Below are 22,596 nucleotides of genomic sequence, written 5' to 3' on the forward strand. Positions count from 1 at the left end.
TTTTGTAGCTCTTTTTAGAAATTGGGTTTTAGTTCTCTAATTTTAAGAAAAAAAGTAGTTCTAAGTTCTACTAAATTTGTATCATCCCAAGTTTAAACAACAAATTAACATATATTCATTGTAGTTAAAGTAACAAACTCATCTAATAACTTGTAAATTAACTTGAAGCAAAAAAATAGTAATGATTCATAGATTTACACAATATCTATTTATTTTAACTCAAAGTTTATATCCCCAAAATATGCATCCAACCATACCAAAAACAACATTAATTTCTTGTGTTATGTACCTTGCATTTTTCTTGGTTCCTTATAACATAGTTTAATATTTAACGAGAGTTTTGACTTAAATGACAATGAAAGTCTCAGTTTTAATTTTAGCTCGATTTAGCCACTAAATATCTCACCATGTTAAATTAGACCTTGAAGCCTCGTTTCGACCTCATGTAACAGATTTATAAGTTGCATTTAGGATTAATGACATAATTGATCCATCCAAAACATGTGTTCATTTTTTTTTTAAATCTTAAAATACTTTGGTTATTTTCGATTAAGACCTTTTTAAATTTGTAAATATCCTTATTTTAAAGATATGAGCCCATTAACTTGTGTTCAAGCCCACAAGTCGGGTTGTCTTCGTTTATTTCTGCAAACCGCTTTCGAAAAAAAAGCTGGGGAACAAATCAACGAACAGTGCAAATCAACGTATTTGCTGAAATGTTGAGAAGGAAACTCCCTATCTTTATTATCAAACTCCATTAGAAATGCATTAGTTTATACAAAACCCACCTCACATTTCCCCATCGCAAAGGTATTGCACAACCCAATTCATCATTGGACCCTATTTCAGAAACCTGTTAATTATTCATCTGGGGTTAATACCATTCGAGCTAACAGCTTGTTGAGGTTGAATGATCTGAGGGACAACAAAGGTGCTACGAAACAGATAACAAGAAAGGGTCGTGGTATCGGGTCGGGTAAGGGGAAGACAGCGGGTAGGGGTCATAAGGGGCAGAAAGCTCGAGTAAGTTCGGTTTTGAAGGTAATTTCTCTTCCATTTTCTATTAGAAATTTTCACCTTATTCATGCTTATTATCTTCCCTGTTCTAATGTAAAATACTATCCCTGTTCTAATTAATCGGATTCCAGCTTGTTAATGAGTTTGTAATGCTTTATGAATCGTGTTGAACTTTATATAATTGTATTATGAATCATATATTGGTTTGGGAAAGATCGCGAGGTTGGAGAGAAATGGAAGGAAAGTTAAACATTTTCCTTCCATTTTCTTCCACTTCCTTCCTTTACCTTCCTTTAATGAAAATCGGGATTAAAGTGATATTTATGGGCCCCTCGATGATTTAGTGATGACACCTAAATGCTTTTCCTCATCGAGTGTTTCAACTGTGTGTCAGGTTTGTAATTACCAAAATGCTTTTATGGCACTAAATGGTTTATAAAAAAAATTCATTCATACATAATAATTTTTCTTTATATACAATAATTTGTGTTTTAAAATATTGTATGGTACAACTTTATAAAACACAAATTATAGTGTATAATAAAAAACAGTTGAGTTGTGTATGAATCACTTCCTATAACAACAAAAGATTGCCATTTATAAAATTTGATCAAACAATATGTGTTGGATGAAATGTTTTACCACACAAGACCACATTTGCATACGTCTTTTTAGAGTACATTTGTAACTCATTGTTACATTCTTATCAACCAACTATCCTTTGAATTATGAGTTTTAACCTCAAGGTAAAATATTGTCACCGATGAAAAGATGTGATGATTTCTAACTCATAAAATTAACGGGTGTCTTGCCTTTTTTGTCAATGGTAAAAGAATGCAACGTAGACTTTTACACTTTTTGCATTTTTTACTTACCAAGTATGGTGTCGTGCATATGAGTTATTTTAATTTCATTTTTGAAATATATATATATATATATATATATATATATATATATATATATATATATATATATATATATATATTAAAACCATACGAAAATTTAAAATAACATAAACTTAGAAATTAGAATTTAAAAATCCTAATTTAAAAAAAAAACATGAAAGTTAAAGTTACATTGAAAACCTAAAAAATAAAAATAAAACATGCCGTTAAACTTTAAAACCCTAGAAAAAAAACAAAGCATTGAATTTTCAGTTGCGTTTCGTTAGATTATATTTTTCCTGAATCGATGCTTTCATAATTCTTGCCGCTTCTTGAGTCCGCTTTCATAATTCGGGGTCAAGGTGTCTCACGTCTTACATTAACAACGAATATTCCGTGAGTCCGATTGTTTCCGCCATATGTTTCTCCAAAGTTGTATTCAATTGTGCCATTTGTGTCATCATCTCCTCCGATCTAGCTGACCGCTCCGTTCCGACCGATGAATTTGAAGATGTCGCCTTCCCTTTTCCTCTTGCTCGAGCTTTTGTTTTATCCCTTTCCATTGGAAGATGAGAAGGTCATACTTCTTCGATACCTTCGTCATCATCGTTAAGATTAACACCTATGTGATCATTCAACGAAACTTGATGTGAACTCGAATATGAAGATGTGAGACTTCTTTTTGGCGGATTAGCTGTGTTGCAAGTTCCCTCCACCTAACGCTTTGTTTCACAATATCCCACACATGCATAAAATTAAAAGGCTTAAGCATATCATCTTGAAATACGGTATGTGTTTTTTTTCAACAAAATTGCTTCACTTTCTCCACTAACCCGTTGCTTTTCAAAGTTTTTGTAAATTCCATTCCAATATGTCACAAGTTTTCTAAATTGATTCCATTTCGAGTTACATTGGACCGACGTCTGATAATCTGGATCTCGAGCCATTCCTTTACAAAACTGCTGTGACATCTTCATTTTCACGGCCATAAAAGACCGATTTTGTTTATGCTTGTTTGAAAATCAGAGTAACATTTTACATAAAAGTGTTGCGGAATTTTTTCCCAAAATAAAAATATGATTCAAAGTATTTCCGTAGAAATGTATTTCATTAAAAAGACTCGGGATGTCATGTTCGATACAGGTCAAAAGCATAAACAATACAATATAAGCCTTACTACATTATTTCATATCTACAGACCTATATCCGTAATCCTTCATCTAAAACATCACATCTATGCTCGAGCGTCACTACCTGTAATACATGAAACTGAGTGGGTCAGACTTGGGAGCCTGGTGAGCACATAGGGTTTTCAACCCACAATAAATAAATTTATTAATTTCCTCAACCAACAATAACCCGATTACCCGTTCCCGTTATCCTCACATTACGTCCCTAAACACCTATTATTAGGGACCTAGACTAAGGATCATCATTGGGATGGACACTACTGCCAAGGGGGTTCCTCAGCAATAAATGTCCTAAAGGCAGCCATGAAGAGGATGGAGTACACCGGTGAACACATCGTTCACAAACACCTACAAGTTACGAGCCTGCTAGCGTTCCACTGGACTGTCTAGAAGAGTCCGTGGTCGTCATCCATACTCCGCTAAATGACAGAATCAACAACAACAACATCGATACCTCTCATTATTTTATCACACATCGTCTGTTACATCTACCCATGTTTTACCCCAACATTTTTTGTAGATATAAAATATATATACAGTTTAAATCATTTAAAACATGTATAAAAATCTTTCATCAGCATAGACAACAAGTATTCAGACAATATGCACACATAGCACGTAGTTTATATTAAATAATTCATATCTATGTGTAAGATGAAAGTAACTATACACTCACCTGAGAAGGTGGTGACCCGGCACTCGGACAACACTTCGTTTCTCTTAACACATTTTTTCTCGGACAAAACCTAGTATCATTACCACTAGAGTTTAGTCTAATATTCACCGAGACTAATTAATAGTCTAACTATTATTACTATTATATAAGCGTTAAATGATACTTATATAATCCATAATAATAGTCCAAGTACTTATTATAAGGTCCTAATAACATTACTATATTAAAACATAAGCTATACTAAAGATAGGTTAGGTGTAGCTCACTTACAGCCGGTTTTTTCTCAAAATCGGGCTTCGTTGGAGCAGCGTTTCTGAGCCGAAAGGCTCTTTTCTCGGGACTTCGGGAGCCTCGGGGCTTCCTTCGGGTGCTAGGGGGTTTACCTAGACTTTAGGGGGCTTGAGGGAGGCTAGAGAGAGTAGAAAGAGAGAAAGTGAAGTTGGGATGGTGTGAAGAATGAGGGAACCCGAAACCTCTATTTATAGGCTGGAAATAGCTCTACTCGTCGAGTCCATGCCACATGTCACCTTCTGGTGGTTTGCCTTGGGGAGAAAGCCTTGGCCCATATTCAGCCACGTCACCCGATTTCGTACAGCACCCTGTCGACTTCTAAACCCCGTAACTTTTGCATACGAGCTCCGTTTTTGACGTTCTTTATATCCATGCTTAGGTAAAAACAAGATCTACAACTTTCATTTAGACTCCATTGGCTAATTCTCGACCGATCTTAAATTTAACAGTAGGAGGAGATTGTACTGTTAAATGTCCGTGTAAAATTCATAACTTCTACATACAAACTCCATTTTCGTCTGTCTTTTTATCGTTGAGTTCCTATTAATGAGATCTTCAACTCTCATTTAGGTCGTGTAGGCCAAAAACCACTCGAACTAAAATTTGAGTTTTGGGTTGTGCACTGCTATGCTAAAAATCGTAGAAAAATCATAACTTTCTCATACAAAGTCAGATTTGGGCGTTCTTTTTATGGATGTTCTCGGTGTAACATATTCTACGATTTTTGTTTAGATTACTAAGGCGAAAAAGTATTCTATCGTAAATTCACTATTTACGCTTCCCGGTGTCGTGCCGGTTCCGTCGCGAAACTTCGACGGGTCATAACTTCTTTGTTATAACTCGGATTTCGGCGTTCTTTATATATCCGGAATCCTTGTTTCGACCACTAAAACTTTATGTAAAGATATCAGGCTTATCTCATAATTTAATTTTGACGCTTATTTTTACCCTTTATTTATTATCTATTTATAAATAAGTAATAAGCACATAATTCACATAATAATCAAATACTTCATCATTATTACTTCAAAAAGAGTTACAATAGTTGACCTAGACTATTACATCATCTATTAATGCTTAGCACTGAAACCCGGGCGTTACAACTGCTCTATGATACGTAACCAAAATTGCTCACGATTTTGACCTTTTCCCGTGCCACCATCTTCAGATATGTCAACCCACGCCTTCACTAACTCGGTTGCTTCTTTTTATGTCTATCTTATCGGATCGGTCTTCCCTTTCTTTTTTTGTTGAGGTTGTTGTTGTTGTTCCTCATGGTTGGAATCAAAATAATAACTAGGAACACCATCTTCTTGGGATGGTTGGGATTGGAATCGGACTTGTTGTGACATTTTAAACTGTGAATAATAACTAGGAACACCATCCATTTGTTGTTAATAAGGTGGTGGTGATAACAGATCGTAGCCGAAAAGTACGAAAGGGTTGGTAACATTTTGGGTTTGAGAATTTTGTTTGGAACAGTTTAGATGGTTGGAAGACATTTTCAATGATTGGAATTGGAGTTGGAGTAGAGTGATTGTAATTAGAATTGGAATTGAATTTGTAGAGTGTTGGAAGATTGGAATTGTATTTATAGTGTGGATTTAAGAAAAAAAATTAAATGAATTTGTCCGTTGCCAACGGCTACAACCCCACAATGGTCACATAACCTTTGAATTTTCAAACATTTACCATCGACACATTTGTACCGCCGACACTTTACCGATGGTGAAATTGGGAGAGCGGGTCGGTGTTTACCGACGGTAAATGTGTACACATCGGATTACCGATGGTGTAATTGTATGATACCGTGTATCCTAATGCACACATCTTTTCACCAAGCACATTGTCATCTTCTACGTTCAAAAAAACATAAAAAAACAAAATGCTTTCCTAGCTTGAACAATTTTCAGGCTAGGTATACATTTGCCACAAGCCCACAATGCCTAATTCCCATACAACACCTAATTTACAAGATTTTATATTTAGAGGAAGCATTTGTAATGTAAAACCTAGATAATAATTTTTGGACAATTTTGAGTTAGTGTTATTATGGTTTTCATTCCCTCTATGACCATCAATGGTAGCATAAGAAACAAAGGAAAAACATTGTACCAGTTAAGTCATCAATATACCGCCACAAAGAACCATTATTCAACGGAATGACTCTATGAATAAGGGAAGTTGTCAAGAAAGTCTTAATATTTTCGAAAAAGTTACGGTTAAATCCCTAAAAAAATCAAACATTAAAAGTCGTGATTATTTCATTTTGGCTCAAATTAACAAAAAATTCATTTTTTTTTCTTTTAACAGGAATGACATATTATTGTGTAAAATCAAATAATTGAGATTTTTCTGTTCAAAATTTTGTCTAAAGTGTAACTTTTTCAAAATAATGAGACTTTTATAAAAAATTCCCCTATAAATATTAATTTTTTTAAAGGTGTCATTACCATATTTTCCCCAATGTGCATTTCCAAACTTAAATTGATTATTTTGATAAGTTTCACTTGACTTGAACGAACTTAAGTCAAATATTCAAGTTCGAATAACTCGATGACAAAAGCTTACTAGTTTTAGGGTTGTTCAGTATTTAGATTAAACCGAGTTGTCCAATTGGACAAATTTGGATTGGACTATTTGGTTCGGATATTCGGATTTTTTGATTGGTTTTTGTAACGCCCTATTCCTGGTACACAATTATTTAATTATTCAAGTATTTAGTTTGAGCTACTCGACGAGTTGGTAGCCCTAACTCGTCGAGTAGATGCCAGAAAGGACGCGGGGTTTAAAGAGTCTACTCGGCGAGTTCAAGCATGGACTCGACGAGTAGGTCTACCAGGAGGAAACCCTATTTTCGGGGTTTTGCACCCTATTTAAACCACTTAAACCGCTTTCGAGCCTCCCTTATCAACCTCCTTGTCCTCCTGAAACCGTAATTCGTTTGAGAGCTTCTTCCTTGTGATTTTGAGTGTGTTTTTGTGCTTTGGAGATAGTTGGAAGATCTTGGAGTTAGATAGTTTGTGGAAGATCAAGATCCAGGAGTACACTCACCTTTGGCAGCTTTCTGAGGTAAAAAACTCTTAGCTTGATAAACCATAGCTTAGATCTCTTTGTATGTTGATTTATGGGTCTTTTTGACCCTTTTTAGAAGGATAAGTTGGTTCCCATGGGTTGTAAGCAAGGCAATCCCTTTTTCCTATAATATTTAGCCTCTAGCTTCATAAAAGGAGTCTTGAATCCGTTTTCATCCAAGCCATGGTCTTATTCATGGAAGTAGATTGCTATAACTTAAGTTTGGGTCTATTTCAGGTGTGCAAAGCCATCAAGTCTCCAAATTTATATAAATGGACCTTGGAAACGACCTAGATCTGTATTTTGGAGTTGTAGAAGTGTAAAACCAATTAACTGGGTTAGATCTGCAAGGGACTCGGCGAATTCATAAGGGAACTCGGCGAGTCCGATGAAGAAACCCCGATGATGTTCATAGGACTCGGCGAGTCGATTAAGGAACTCGACGAGTAGGAGGATCTTGTCCCTTTTTTTAATTATGCTAGGACTCGACGAGTTTGAGGACGACTCGACGAGTCAGTTCGACAAATCGCGATAACAAACAATTTGGGAACTCGACGAGTCATGGGGTGTATCGGCGAGTCGAGTAGCGATTTCAGGGTTCTGAGTTCTAGGACTCGGCGAGTCACAAAGCTGACTCGACGAGTTTGGTCCACCTGGAGGGTTGACTTTGACCAAGATGTTGACTTTGACCAAGGGTAAAATGGTCATTTTACCCTAAGAATAGTTATCAGTTTTTGACTAAGTGTCCTTATGAAATTTATAGCCGGAGAGTCGCCGGAGCAACAAACAGAGATTCCTCACCCATATTTTCAGTAGTTAGTCATACGAGGTGAGTTTCCCTCAAGTAGGAACGGGTCTAAGGCACCAATGCCGACCCGTTTATGTAGTTGTAGTATGTCGGGGTAAGCCCGATGAAGTATATGTGATTATGTTATATGTTTATGTTATGTTCAGTTTTTTCCGGACTTCGGTTTGATGCCGGGGGGCCCGATGCAGTGGGCAGGGCCCAAGTTATTCCGGACTTCGGTCTGATGCCGGGTGGGGCCCTATGCAGTGGGCGGGGACCAATTTATGCCGAACTTCGGTCCGATGCCAGGCGAGGCCTGATGCAGTGGGCAAGGCCCAATATGTGTTATATGTGTTATTGTATGGTATGTGGTAGTTTGGGAGAGCTCACTAAGCTTCGTGCTTATAGTTTTTAGTTTGGTTTTAGGTACTTCCGGTAGCAAGGGGAAGAGCTTGGGGTGATCGCATGGCACACACCACAATATTAAGCTTGGGATTGTTTGAGACTCTGATATCTTACCAATTGTTTTGGTACAATACTTTCATATGATATTTTGAGACACATGACATTTGGTTTTCTTATTGATTATGGATGATTATAGCTTTTATGATATTCTTTTCAAACCAAATTTTTGGGCCGTATTTTTTGGATGTTCAGTTTTCGACAAAACCGAATTATTATTTTGGATTTCGGAGTGGTTATGGTTTATAAAATAATAAATGAATAGTTCAAAAAAACTGAATAATAGTTTATTATTGATTTATTTTTAATATATATCTATAATTATTTATTAATTTTGTAATTTATTTTTTGAAATAGGTTCAAAAAGTTTCTCCTAATAAAAATTATTACTATGCATTTTCTCTCAAAAGTTTTTTTTATCTATATTAAATATTAAAATATAATATACCTTATTAATAATTGTTTATAAATTTCAAATCGTAACTAAATAATTTTTTTTCTTCTTTTGTAAATTCGGTAATATTATAATTATATTTCATTTTTAAATGTTTTAGTTTTAAGAACAAATTACACGGATGATCCTTTAGCTTTACAGTTTTTCTCTGATATGGTTCTTACGAAACTTTTTTCCCTGAAATAGTCCCTACGGAGCAAACCTTACACACAAATGGTCCTTATGACTAACTTTGTTAACAGAATCTGTTAAGTTTTGTTAAATGACAAAAATACCCTTTGTTTTATGCTCACAAATGGTCCCCCCCCTCTCTCTCTCACATATATCGACACACACATAAGATAGAATCACCATCATCTTCTTCAATATCCTTTTCTTCTTCAAAAACCCTTGTTTCCTTCAATACCCAACTAACCCATCGGTCACCGTCCCTCCTTCCAACTCACCCATGGGCTTCCTATCTTCCCTATCTCTCTCTCTGTCTCTCTCAAGACCAAAAAAAGTCCACCCACTCATAGTCTTCTTCCCCATCCCTTCCCTCCATTGATGAATAAAAGAACAAGAACCCTTCTAATCCTCATTCTAGATCTCACGACAAGCTTCTTCCTAATTATCTTCTAAGACAAAGAAAAATCAAAGAAATATGACAAAGGCGTTTATAATTTAGCGGTCGATTAGAAAGAAGAAAGGGGTTAGGGAGTTCATCGGTGGTTAGGCTGTAATGGGAAAATGAAAGAAAAGAAATGTTGATGGTTTCAGGAAGTTTAACAGCTCCTAACCCTCGATCTCCCTCTCTATTACTGCTTCCTGATCTTTCTTATCTCACTGAAACGGAATTACATGTTTAATTTTATAGGTTTTATTGAATAATTGCATCTATTCAATCTCGTTTTGTCTGTGGGTTTTCTTGCTTGATTAAGAATTTTGAAAAAACAAGTGTTGTGATAACTTATCAATAGAAACATAAGATTACAGAAAGGATATTAAGAATTGATTTGCAGGTTTCATTATTGTAGGTTTCACCCTCATCCTATACACTTTCTGTATGAGTGTGTTCTGCATTTCCAAAATTGGACCAAAAGTCCAACTGTGTATGTTGATTTCTAGATTTAAAGTTTTTTTTTTTGTATTTTTGTTTTCTTTGATGTGTATGTGTGAGAGATAAGAGATAGGTAGAGATAGAATAAATGGTGGTGGTGGTGGTGGCGGCAGAGAGTGATGGCCGATGGTGGTGGGTCGATATTTGTTTGTGTGAGAAAAAGAAAGGATGAGAGGAAGAAGATGAGGGTGGAGATTGTGATTGTGTTCATGAGAGAGAGAGAGAGAGAGAGAGAGAGAGAGATGACCATGAGAGAGAGAGAGAGAGAGGACCAGCCGTGTGCAAAAAACAAAGGGTAATTTTGTCATTTAACAAAACTTAACAGAACCTGTAAACAAAGTTAGTAATAAGGACCATTTATTTGTGTGCAATGTTTGCTCCGTAGGGACCATCTCAAGGGAAAAAGTTTCGTAGGGACTATATCAGAGAAAAACTATAAAGCTAAAGGACCATTCGTGTAATTTGTTCTAGTTTTAAAAACCGAATTATAAAAACCGATCGAATCGAATTGTAATTGGATCGGATCAGATCGGATTTTGAATTTAGTTTGAATTATTCGGATCTATGTTTTGAAAACCGAAATCAATTTGGATTCACTTGATTGGATTGGATTGGATTAAACCGATACATCCACGCGAACACCCCTAACTAGTTTAGTCCAACTAAAAAGGAATATTGAAGGTTTAATATAACATTTCAAAAAAACCTTAGGGGCTCCAAGCGACAACAACTCAAAGAGTGATATCTGTTTGACGATCAAAATTATATTATTAGTAAACCCGTTAAAAAATGCCAAAAAGAACGCTTCAGTCAAAATCCTAGGGTTTGAGGTCTGGGCGGAGCACTCGATTAGTCAATTAAAGGTACGATTCTTTACTCTATCTCTTAATCGTGGTTACAAAATAGGATTTTTGTTTGTAATGCTAGGTTAATTTCAATTTTGTTTTGATTAGCTGATCATTTTTGAAAATTTGGATCAGTTTGCTGTTGTGCGTAAAGTAGTGATGGATGTGGACAGATTAGAGCTTGTAAAAGCTCAATTGCAACCATTTTTACGTCAAGGGGAGGAATATGTTCGTCGCGTTGAAGAATTTGCTCGTGAGATCCCTCCAATTCAGATCTATATTGCAGTCGGAGCCGTGTTCATCACTACCTTTCTAATCTACTTAAGTAATTTCACTACTCTCTCCTTCCATCATATCGTTTTCGTTGCTAGTAATTTTCCAGTTTGTGGATATGCTTATTCCAAAATACGAACACCTGTAGTATATTTTGCTTAGTTTTTACTATTAAACTGTTGAATGTTTGTACACATGTTCATTTAAGTGCTTGATGATGTTTATTAGCTTTAGCATTAGGAAATCTACACTTTATCTCTCCTTCATTCATGTAAGTTTGAGGTATTTAAAGTTTATTAGACACAAAATCTTATAACTAGTCTTTTTCAATGATTGATATTTCAATCTTAACACAATATAGCAGTTCTTATTCCTTTTAAAATATACCTCATTTCTTGATTCTCTTTGCAGTACGCCTTTTCAAGCATACAATATCCAACACCATTGTACTCACTGGGCTTAGTGGAGCTGGGAAAACTGTTCTTTTTTACCAGGTAAATAAATAATCACAAAGATACTTTTTATTCAAATCATATTGATGCCAACAACTTTTATTTTTTAACAAAAACACAATCTTGATACAGCTTCGTGATGGTTCTTCTCATCAAGGCACTGTTACATCAATGGAACCCAATGAGGGTCTTTTTGTCCTCAATTCCGAGACCTCCAAGGTAAACAAGCTACTTTCTTTACTCTTTAACAAACCTAAACGAGGGCAAATTCGTAATATGTTGTTTTGCAGAAAGGCAAGATTAAGGCTGTTCACCTTGTTGATGTTCCTGGCCACTCACGTTTGCGCCCTAAATTGGACGAATATGTCCCTCGAGCAGCTGGCTTAGTATTTGTTGTAGATGCAGTGGAATTCTTGCCCAATTGTCGTGCTGTTTCAGAGTAATTTGTTTTTTTAATTATGATTTGTAAATTTAATCCCATATGTGTTTTTTATGGATATTAATCTTAACATATATTGTTTTGTTTGCAAAAAGGTATCTCTATGACATTTTAACAAAATCGAGTGTTGTCAAGAGGAAAATTCCACTTCTTATCCTTTGCAACAAGGTGGATAAAGTCACTGCACATACAAAAGAGTTCATCCGAAAACAACTGGAGAAAGAAATGTATGTTACACTTGTTTTGTCTGTGTTGTAAATGAAAAGGGTAAAACAGTAATTTACTCACATTCTTGAATGACTTTGCAGTGATAAGCTTCGGACATCAAGAAAAGCTGTATCAGATGCGGATATATCTAATGAATTCACACTCGGAATCCCAGGGGAACCCTTTTCATTCTCTCACTGTGTAAACAAAGTCACTGTTGCTGAGGCTTCTGCATTAACTGGTGAGATTCAACCCTTGGAGCTCTTCATTAGGGAACGTGTCAAGCCTTGATCTTTCACTCAATTCCATTTCATTTGTCAAAACGGAATTAGATAAATAGCAACGGAATCGGAATTTGAAGAGATGTTTCCCTTTCTTTTTTTATTTTCTTTTTTGGAAATTGTTGTTTAGGAGATGTTAATATTCTAAAGACGTAAATTTGCATATTGTGGGGTGTGTTTGAGTTTGACAATTCTGAGATTGATTTCGACTTTTCTTTTTCTTATCAATGCTAACCAAATTTACACTTGATGCAACTAATTTCTAGAGATATGTAATCTATGTACATTATCGAATTTTCATACAACACCTACACAATTTCCTCTATTTGTCAATGGGTGAAAACCCTTTGAGCTACCATATCCATCATGTTCATTGGATAACACATCTTCGTATGCAATCCAGACCACACATTCTCTGCTAAAATCTCATTCACAGCAGATGTGGGATGAAATTGATCCCACCATAGATGATCTGAAGCATTCTCACAAGCCATTCCAGGTGATATACACATGATCCAACCATTATATCGCCCTAAACCACAGCATGCAGAATTCATCACGCTAAACCCTAAAACAAAAATTATCAAGATTTAGATTTTTAGATCTTTGATTTCCGAATAGTTTTGGAGTCAAAATTGTGTTACCGTATTGGTCAAAATTCTTCATGATGTCCATGGAACCAAGATATGCATCGCAGAAGATGATATTGGAATTGTTGAGTTCTTTACGAAGCTCTCCCACTGTGTATCTTAGAACAAAGTTGAATTCCATTATCATGTTGTTTATCTCCTTCACACATTCCCCATTTGTGCTGTTGTATTGCCATAGGTAGTATGGGGCACACCCGATTGGAGCTAGTCCCATCACCACCACGCGCCTCACTTTCGCATTGTACAAATTCTACACCGCAAACTACAACATTAATCACCATGAAGCTGTAACAGAAACAAAACAGACTGTACTGCGTCTGACACGCATTGGACTGGGATCAAGACTAATGTCAATAACACAAAAGTTATAACTTTTTGTCCCGCCCAAAAAAGGTGGAACAAGATGGGACATGGATTCACTCTCGATCTCTTATAAGTACAAAAGACATAAATACCCTCCTCATTCTCATCATTGAAAATAGCCCAAAAGAAAACTTGTCCTATCCTGAATAAGAAATGCAGCCCAAGGCTGCATTTCTTATACAGAACATGATTGGACTAGACAAACTTTGTAAACTATTTTTAATGATAAAGATGAGAAGGGTATTTACGTCTTTTCCACTTATGAGAGATCAAGAGCGAATCCATGTCCAATATTGTTCCACCTTTTTTGGGCGGGATAAAAAGTTATAATTTTTGTGTCATTGACATTGGTCTTGATCCCAGTCCAATGCATGTCAGACGCAGTACAACCTATTGTTCGATTTAACAAATGGAATGGAGGGTTGTTGTAACCTTGATCTCTTGTTTCATTGATTGGGCTAAGAACTGTGTAAATTTCCATGAGACGTATTTGGATTGTACATCGGATACATTGGGCAAATAGTAATGTATGTAATCATTAGTCCCGATTGAAATGTAAAAAATGGAGTTTGTGATGAGACTTGATGCTGCAGCCTCACCCATTGTTAGTATGAACCGTTGGAAGGTATCCATAACCTGTTGAATTTGCTGTGTGAAAGATATGTGTTGACCCTGTAAATTATAAAACAGTATTTTTCTTGAATCTACATATAAAACAAAACAGCAAAAAGCCAGAAAATTTATAAAAATTGGAACTTGGAATATATAAACTGATCAAAACTTTTACCAGTTCTGATCCACTGGAGAAGATGATTCCAGCACCAGCAGATGCATAATTCAACCCGCGTTTCATGTCATTAACAGAACCACTTTGACCTAAGAAGCTTGGGACAAATGGGAGGCCAAGATGTAATGCTGTTTGGGGAGATGAGAAAAATGGTATTGATCAAGAAAGTTTCAAGAAACATGAGGTATTTTGTTTGATGTGAATTGATATATGTGACACAATAAGGAAGAAAAACAAGATTATTAAAGAAAGTAAATCAGTGAAGCTTTTCATCGAACACCTGATCTGCAACCACTAAATTAGCTTTCATTATCTTTTAAATTCTAAGAACTTGAAACCCGAGATAGAAGAAAAAGTGTAAACATTCAGGAATCGCATTTTTTTGCCAAACAAATAATCCAAGAAAATCAACGATCGTGCTACGATAAACAAGAATCAGATTCTTCTATTATTACAGAGAATCTGAATGAACAATAAGAACATCAAAACGCAAAATAAAATGGAACCAAATAACAACCGTATTCTCAGCTAACATGAAATTTAAGTAAAAAGTAGTTAATTACCAAGATAATCGACAGGGATTCTTCCGTTGGAGAATCGTCCGGTGGGTTGATGGGTATCAAAGTCACGTCCATAAGGAAGACGATCTGCTCGTGCAAATGTTCCAAGAAAATTATTGGTCCCGCAATCAACAGAAGAGTCACCAATTACGAACAGCGCCGGAACCGGAGAAGGAGGCAGTGGAGGTGGTGGAGGGGGAAGAAATGGAGACGGTGGTGGTGGTGGTGGTGGTGGAGGAGGAGGAGAAATCGAACTATTTCTTGATCTGGTATAAAGATCAGAGCTATTTCCTGGTCTAGTATAAAGATCTTGGGGAACATGGACAACTCCAACTGGTTTAAAATTGAAAAACATGGTGTGGGTAAGAATCAAGAGGGGTATGAATCGAAAAGAGGAGGAAGACTCCATTGATGAATGCGAGCTTTGTGACAGACAAAAATGGCGGGGCACAGTCGTCCAGAGAGTTGAACTTAACAGTTAACGGCAATATGTGAAGAAAATTGAAATACAGGCCAATATTTGGACTTCTGCCCTCTTGTAATGGGTTCTGATATAAGGCCCAATTAAAGTTCGCTACAAATTTTCCTAACTACATTCAATATTTTTTCTTTTAAATATTAACTCAAAACTACAAATTTGATTTTGGTTTGCAAAAAAAAATTATGAATAAAGTCTAAAATCTTTTGAACTTCGTCTAAAATCATTTTTTTTGTGGTTCGGTCCATGTCTAACACAAAAATACTATTTTTTTTCTTTTTAATTTCTTTTTTACATTATTTTTTATGTTTATCTAAGGGAAAACTGTAAAAGAGTCCTTATATATTGGCTTAATAATCAATTTAGTTTTTATATATTTTTTTATTCAATAAAGTCTTAAAACCAGTAATCGTATTCAATTTAACTTATCTATCAACAGACAATCTAGCTTTCAAAAATTACGCTTTTGGCCCATATTTAAATTTTTATTACAAATTTGATCCAAAATTTATACTTTTGGCTTAAATTTTGAATTTTATTACAAGTTTAGTAAAAAAATTTACCATTTTGACCTAGATTTCATAATTTTGTTATGAACTCATCCTAACTTTAGTTTTTTCAAAACTTTTTTCTCAAAAAAAAATTCGAATATGTTTTTTCTTTAAAAAAAATCATATTTATACAAAAATAAAACATATTTTCACATAAAAAATCTTATATTTTCAATATAAAATTTTTATTGTATACGAAATACCTATTTTAAAAAAATATGTATTTATTAAGTACATTAATATATACACATTCGTTTTTATAAAAAAATATATACAAACATATATATATATATATATATATATATATATATATATATATATATGTGTGTGTGTGTGTGTGTGTTTATATATATATATATATATATATATATATATATATATATATACACACACACACACACTAGTCTTTTACCCGCACCAAATGATGGGTGCAAATAGTTTCTTTTGGTATTATTTCTATTCGGTAATATGTATGATTAGGCACCCAACTTTGATACGATGTAATGAAAATGTAAACTCCTAATATTGAAATCTAATTTGCTTTGGAACATGATAACTTATAACTTGGAAGTTAACCAATTTTGATATATTATTTTGGGTTTAAAACAAAAATATAACATTGTGTCGGTTGAAAACAAAAAAGTTCTATGACAATAAATTTTGTTTTTTAATTTGAAGACACATTTTTTTTATCAGTGATCAAAATTCTTTTTGAATTTTAAATATGAGTTATTATTTTATCGTATTAATTATTATATAACTATTATTTATAGTATACATATAAAAGAATAATTTAACTGTCGATAACTTATTTCTCAAATGATGTTTTTTTTATCAAAAACATGTTTGTATATATATATATATATATATATATATATATATATATATATATATATATATATATATATATTATAAAAACATGTTTGTATACATTTTATATATAAACGTGTTTGAATACAAATGTGTTTATTAAAAATAGATGTTTATAAAAAATATATAAATACGTTTTTATAAAAGAAATGTACACAAACACTTATTTAAGTGCATATAAATATGTTTTTATAAAATGTATTTAAAATAAAATAGATGTTTGTATACATTTTTTCTTGTAAAAGACGTATTTGTATACTTTTTTTTATAAAAATGGATTTGTATATATTTTTGTACTTAATAAATACCTATTTTTATAAATAGGTATTTCAAACATATATATATTTTTTTAAAAAGTTTTTATATAGAAAATATAAGATTTTTTTATGTGAAAATATGTTTTTGTTTTGTATAAATATGATTTTATAAAGAAAAAATATATTTGAGTTTTTTTTTGAGAAAAAAATGTTGTAAAAAAACTAAAGTTATGATGAATTAATAACAAAATTCTGAAATTTGGATCAAAAGGGTAAATTTTGGACCAAATTTGTAATTAAATTTAAAATATGGGCCAAAAGTGTAAACTTTGGACCAAATTTGTAAAAAAAATTGAAATCTAGGCCAAAAGTGTAATTTTTAAAAGTTGGATGACCTTTTGACCGGGTTAAAATGATTAAATTGAATACGATTACCGGTTTTTGTGACTTCATTGTATAAAAAATATAAGGATTAAATGGATTATAAGACTAATATGTAAAGACTTTTTTTATAGTTTTCCTTTTTCCTAATACTAGAATAATCAAAAAAATAAAAAATCCTACCCACCCCAACGTTTTTTTTTCTCTCTCTCTCTCTCTCTCTCATCCATGGTTGGAGCTTCCATCATTCCCTTCACAGCCTCATCTATTCTCCATATACAAACCCAAAAATCACCCATTACCACCACTTCCCAAATCAACCACCGTTCACCACTGGAGACACCCAAGAACCCAACCATAAACCTTCGTCTCTTTCACCCATCTTCAACCTCAACCATAATCCCACACAACAACCCACCTTTATACCTCATTTTTACTACCACCATAACACACTAAAACATAACCAATACCGTCACCATCAGCCACTTTATACCTCTGTTTATAGTGATGATTGAATCGAGTTTGAATATGAAATCAGAGTTTAAGAAAAGATTTAAAATACATAATCTAAATATAATCTGGTTGGCTCAATATATTGCTTTCAGAGAATACAAGAGGTTATACAATGAGTACGATGAGTGTGCAAAAGTTCTTAACCTCTAAGACATGTACCCATCCCATGTTTATAGGGATAAAGAAAGCAAACAAAAAATATAAGGTACTCGACACTATAGCTTCAAAACTAAAAATTTCCTTATAATAAATTTACAAACAAACATTCGAAATTTGGAAAGACCTAGACACATTCGACATTTCACAAAAACATCCGACCCCAACATTCTCCCCCTTTGTGAGAAATGTTGAATCTAAGTCAATAGCATATGTCCTGCTTGATGTATCACTCTTCTGATCTCAGAATACCAGTTCATAATCTTCTTGATCTCAGCATTGTCACCTTCGTTGTTCTTCTTACAACTATTCATACGAACAATTAAATTTGTATAATGAGCAGTTGTAATTTCCTTCCCAATTGCTAAAGCTAGCTCAACATCAGTCAATGCAAGATTTTCATAGTATTTACCTTTGATGTGAGCAAATCTAATCAAGAAATCTTCTTTGCTTGTCAGCCGAAGCATCAAAAAATTAGTACCCTTCAAGATTCTAGCAATACAAATCAAGTCATGAAAGTTTATCATGGGAAAGTCCGCAACTGAAAAATCGAATGCCACATTATTTGCTCTAATAGCATGAAACCAATAATTCCGCAATACTCCTTCAAACAACACATCCTTAGAGATACTGAGAATTCGAACAATTGACCAAAGACCATATCTCTTCTTCTTTCTTCCCCATCACAACATGAAATCAAAATTTCATCCTTTTAAATTCTTCTTTATCAAACTTCTAACAATTTGATATTGGAAAGATAAGAACATCATCTTGTTAAATGGAAAATCCAATTGATTAAAATCAGTGTTCTCAGTGGCAAAACTCTTCTTTGGTACTTTTTCAAAATCGTGCATTTCATTAGTCACAACTGTTGCTTTGATATACTCGTAGTAGTAATGTTTAGTAGGATCTCCTTTTTCCATACCAGGAGGATCGTTTGCTCTTTGACGAAGAATGCTCTGAATTTGTCTTTGTTTCTTAATTTCTGCTTCAATTGCAACTTTCATCTCTTCCTTTGTAAGCTCAATGCTTATGCCTTTTCCCTTGCTTTTATCAGCTTCTGATGTTTTTGGTGGATGTGGTTTCGAAGATGAACTTATACCTCCACCAGCAGATCCAATCACAATGCACTTAGTTATTGGTTTTGTTGTTGTCGTTGTTGATGTTGTTATCATGGATGTTTTTGGTAACGAAGTTGGAATTTGAGTAGTCAAAATCTTTCCAACTACTTTCGCATCATCATCAGTTTTACCAGAACCACTACCTCCTGTACCAGCTTTCACACTTATGCCAACACCATCTTTTTCTCCCCCTTGCACCCCTGTGTGAACAAGTGGGACATCAGTTGACATTAAGTTAATTGGCTTCGCTAGAGGTGCAAGCTCCTTTTGAATGGTAGTCTCCAACATTTTAAACTTCTTAGACAGAAGCTCTACAGAAATCAACAAAGATGAAACAAATCCAGACTTCAAGACTAAACCTTTCAACTCAACCAGCAGTTTATCAACATGACCAAAACTTTTAACTTCGTCTTCTGCTATCTTGTCAACCTTCGGAAGTAGAGAATTATACCATTCGACAATTTGAGTTACAACATTAGCAATAATATCTACCTTCTAGAGAAGAGAGGAATAATTGTGATCTAATGTTGCAATCTCTTTCGCCATATCAGCATGAAGTTCCTCAATTTTGAATTTGACATCTTCTCGAACCTTTTTGACATCTTAAACAAACAATACATGCCTTTCCCGTGCAACAACTTTCAAATCTTTTACCTCTGCATTAAATGAAAAAGATTGTGCTTTCATCCTCTTTTCATTGTTCTGATCAACCAAGTCAATTGCATCACGAAGTCTATGCTCTTGAGCCTTGAGCATAACATCAAATTCGATACCAGACACATAATGCTTACCCCTGCATGTGCTTGAAGCTATAACAAAGAGTTAAGCTTTTGATTGAGGATTTTAAACTGTTTCCCAGACATCAACATATGATTTGGAATATTTTCTTCTTTCGGATCAAATTCGATTTCAGCAAACGTTCCCATAAACTCATTGTCTTTAGTGTGGTCATCTTCGTGAACAATGTTGGGATTAGTGGATTGTGATGAAAATAGAGAAGTGATAGGTTGATCGATGATGTTTTCAAAAGTTGGTGAATTGGTTGATTGAGGTAAAGTAGTAAAAGGATTTGTTTGAAATAGTGGTAAAGAAGTGGTTTTATCAACTGTAGAAGTGTCAAAAGATAAGGAAATAACAAGGTTAAGATTACCTTGAGCTGCATTATTCGATACTCTTTCACCCTTATTGGCATTTACATCTGTATCAGATACGTTCGTAGTGATGAAGAAGTTTCGAATGAAACAACCATTCCCCGAGTTGTTGTTGATCAGGTTTTCGAAGAAACAAAGAAATTTAACAAAATCTTGAAAGAAAAGGGTTCTCATTATCTTGAACCAAATTCTGTTGTATATCCAAATTTCAAGTGCACTCATGATGTCATTTTTCCAAATCAAGTATTTGTGACAACTGGAAATGGAGAAAAGGTTAAACCTGAAGTTAACAAAATTGTCGAAGAGGACAACAAGAAAGCTTCGAAGGAAGGATTTTTTTCAAATCAAAGTACTGTTGCAAATAATCTCAATAACAATTCATCAACTTTTCAACGACAAAAACCTTGTAGAACATGTGCCATTAAAACTGAAAAATCAAAAGTTGAACAACAATCAAAGGTCAATGTTTTTGAAAAATCAAATCAAAAAGCTCAAAGTTTAAAAGAATATATTCAAAAAATTATCTAAAGAAAATGGAATTTCGATGAACAAAGATCGAAAGAAAGCTTATTGGCACAATTTTGTAACTAAAAAGAAACAATGAGATTCAACAAAAATGTCTGAAAAGAAAAAGACTGAACATGTTAAGACAAAATCTCAAAGTTCATTTGATGTTCAAAACAAACTGATTTCAAAACGCTCAATCTCAAAAAGATTTTTCGAAAACAAAAGCAAAAGTTTCGAATGAAAATAAAAAATCATATGTCAAACTTCTTATCATGAGAATTATGTGAAACACCAACATTCAAAGAATTCTGATTGTAATTTTCAAAACAACAGGTTTTCACAAAATAATTTTCAAAGAAGTAGTTTTCAATCAAATGTACAAAATAATTATCATTGTGTTCCAAATCAAAATCAAATGTACAAAATCAAAATCAAATGTACAAAAGAATTATGATCATAATCAATATATCCACCATAAATTAGTTTGATCAAACCAAGGAGGGAAAAATAAAAAAAATACCGGTGATTAATCGATCTAGAGAAGAAGGAAGGCTGCGAATCAATTTTTGAGCATGAAAAAGGAACGGCGGGAGAGGCTGCTTTTTATTTTTGTATAATTGATTTTTAGACTAGAAGGAACGGACGTAGTGCAGAGCAGCGGTCGATTTTGAGAAAGAAAAGGGGGTTGTGTTTCTTGGAAGGATACTGATTGAGTGTGAACCGATTTTCAGAAGAAAAGACCGAGAGCTAGAAGGTCGATTTTTGTTGTTGGACGAGAGATAAGGGTTTAGTCTAAGCTTGAACCGCGTCGTCACCCTATTCTCCGGCCACCATTGTCGCCGTCAATGGCAACCTCATTGCCTTCGTTCCTCTGCATCTCCGACAGCAACAACATAGCTGATGCTTTCCATCGTTTTTCCCTCACTTGATCTCTGTCTCTCTTGCCTTATTTGATCGCTTGTCCCCCTTTTCTTTCCATCTTTGATCCATCGACAAAAAATAAGGGAAGAAAGAAGGGTTTAGAGGTGGGTCACAATGGAGGAAAAGAAAAGATAGAAAGATAGAAGGGGATATGGGGGGGGGGGGGTTCTTATTTTTATCTTATAAACTTGTTGGTAAATATTAAAATAATGTGAAAAAAGAAATTAAAGGGCAATATGGTCATTTTAACTTTTTTCTAGAGACGTAAACCATAAAAAGTTTTGATTTTTGGACTATTGGTGTAAGTTGAAAACATTTTGGACTCCAACAACATTTTTTGACAAAATTGCAAAAATGGTCCCCGTGGTATGCATTTTTTTGGGTTTTAGTCCAAACCCCGACTTTTTTGGGTTGACGGTCCTTTTGAGCTAGTTTGCTTGCAGTTTTGGTCCCTGTCCAAACTAAAAAGACTTATTATACCCTTAATGAATTTATTTTTCATTTTTCTTCCACTTTTTGATAATATTATTATTAAATATAAAAATAAGCCTACTTCTCTCTCTCTCTCTCTCTCTCTCTCTCCACTGTATACCCCCATCCTTTTTCTTTTTACCAGGACTAATTCATCTTCTTTGTATCTTCCTTCTTAATACCACCATATCATGTCCATAGATCTACAGTGATGCCAAGATCTCCCTACAATCGGACTGAGATCTTTGAAAATCAAGCTTCCAACATCTCCACCATTGCTGGATTGAACATCTGAGGAAGCATGTGCAATTCAATTAGAGGATGAAGAAGTGGAGGAGTGTCGTACGTAGACAACAATTGGGGCTCTCCATTTTTCTTTTTCCCCGTCACAAACCCATACACTCGTTTGAACTTCCTTTCTTATTTC

At 34.2% G+C, this 22,596-nt stretch overlaps 2 protein-coding genes across 2 annotated transcripts; one reads left to right on the forward strand and one right to left on the reverse strand.

Annotated features, from left to right (window-relative positions):
* Positions 1–10,482: 10,482 nt before the first annotated feature.
* On the forward strand, positions 10,483–12,643 carry LOC145056989 (uncharacterized). Its single transcript, XM_079004734.1, has 7 exons — positions 10,483–10,798; positions 10,916–11,105; positions 11,465–11,547; positions 11,638–11,724; positions 11,796–11,944; positions 12,040–12,171; positions 12,253–12,643. The coding sequence occupies exons 2-7, from the start codon at positions 10,940–10,942 to the stop codon at positions 12,440–12,442; spliced, it is 807 nt and encodes a 268-aa protein (XP_078860860.1). The 5' UTR covers positions 10,483–10,798; positions 10,916–10,939; the 3' UTR covers positions 12,443–12,643.
* Positions 12,632–15,498, reverse strand: LOC145056987 (GDSL esterase/lipase At1g71250-like). The gene is made up of 5 exons (XM_079004733.1): positions 14,796–15,498; positions 14,233–14,360; positions 13,878–14,117; positions 13,077–13,332; positions 12,632–13,000 (listed from the first exon to the last, which is right to left on the reverse strand). Exons 1-5 carry the CDS (start codon positions 15,199–15,201, stop codon positions 12,762–12,764), a joined length of 1,269 nt encoding a protein of 422 aa, XP_078860859.1. The 5' UTR covers positions 15,202–15,498; the 3' UTR covers positions 12,632–12,761.
* Between the last annotated feature and the right edge of the window lie 7,098 nt (positions 15,499–22,596).

Source organism: Lactuca serriola, chromosome 6 (assembly GCF_051521515.1).
Source record: "Lactuca serriola cultivar US96UC23 chromosome 6, Lser_US96UC23_V15, whole genome shotgun sequence".
Lineage (NCBI taxonomy): Eukaryota > Viridiplantae > Streptophyta > Magnoliopsida > Asterales > Asteraceae > Lactuca > Lactuca serriola.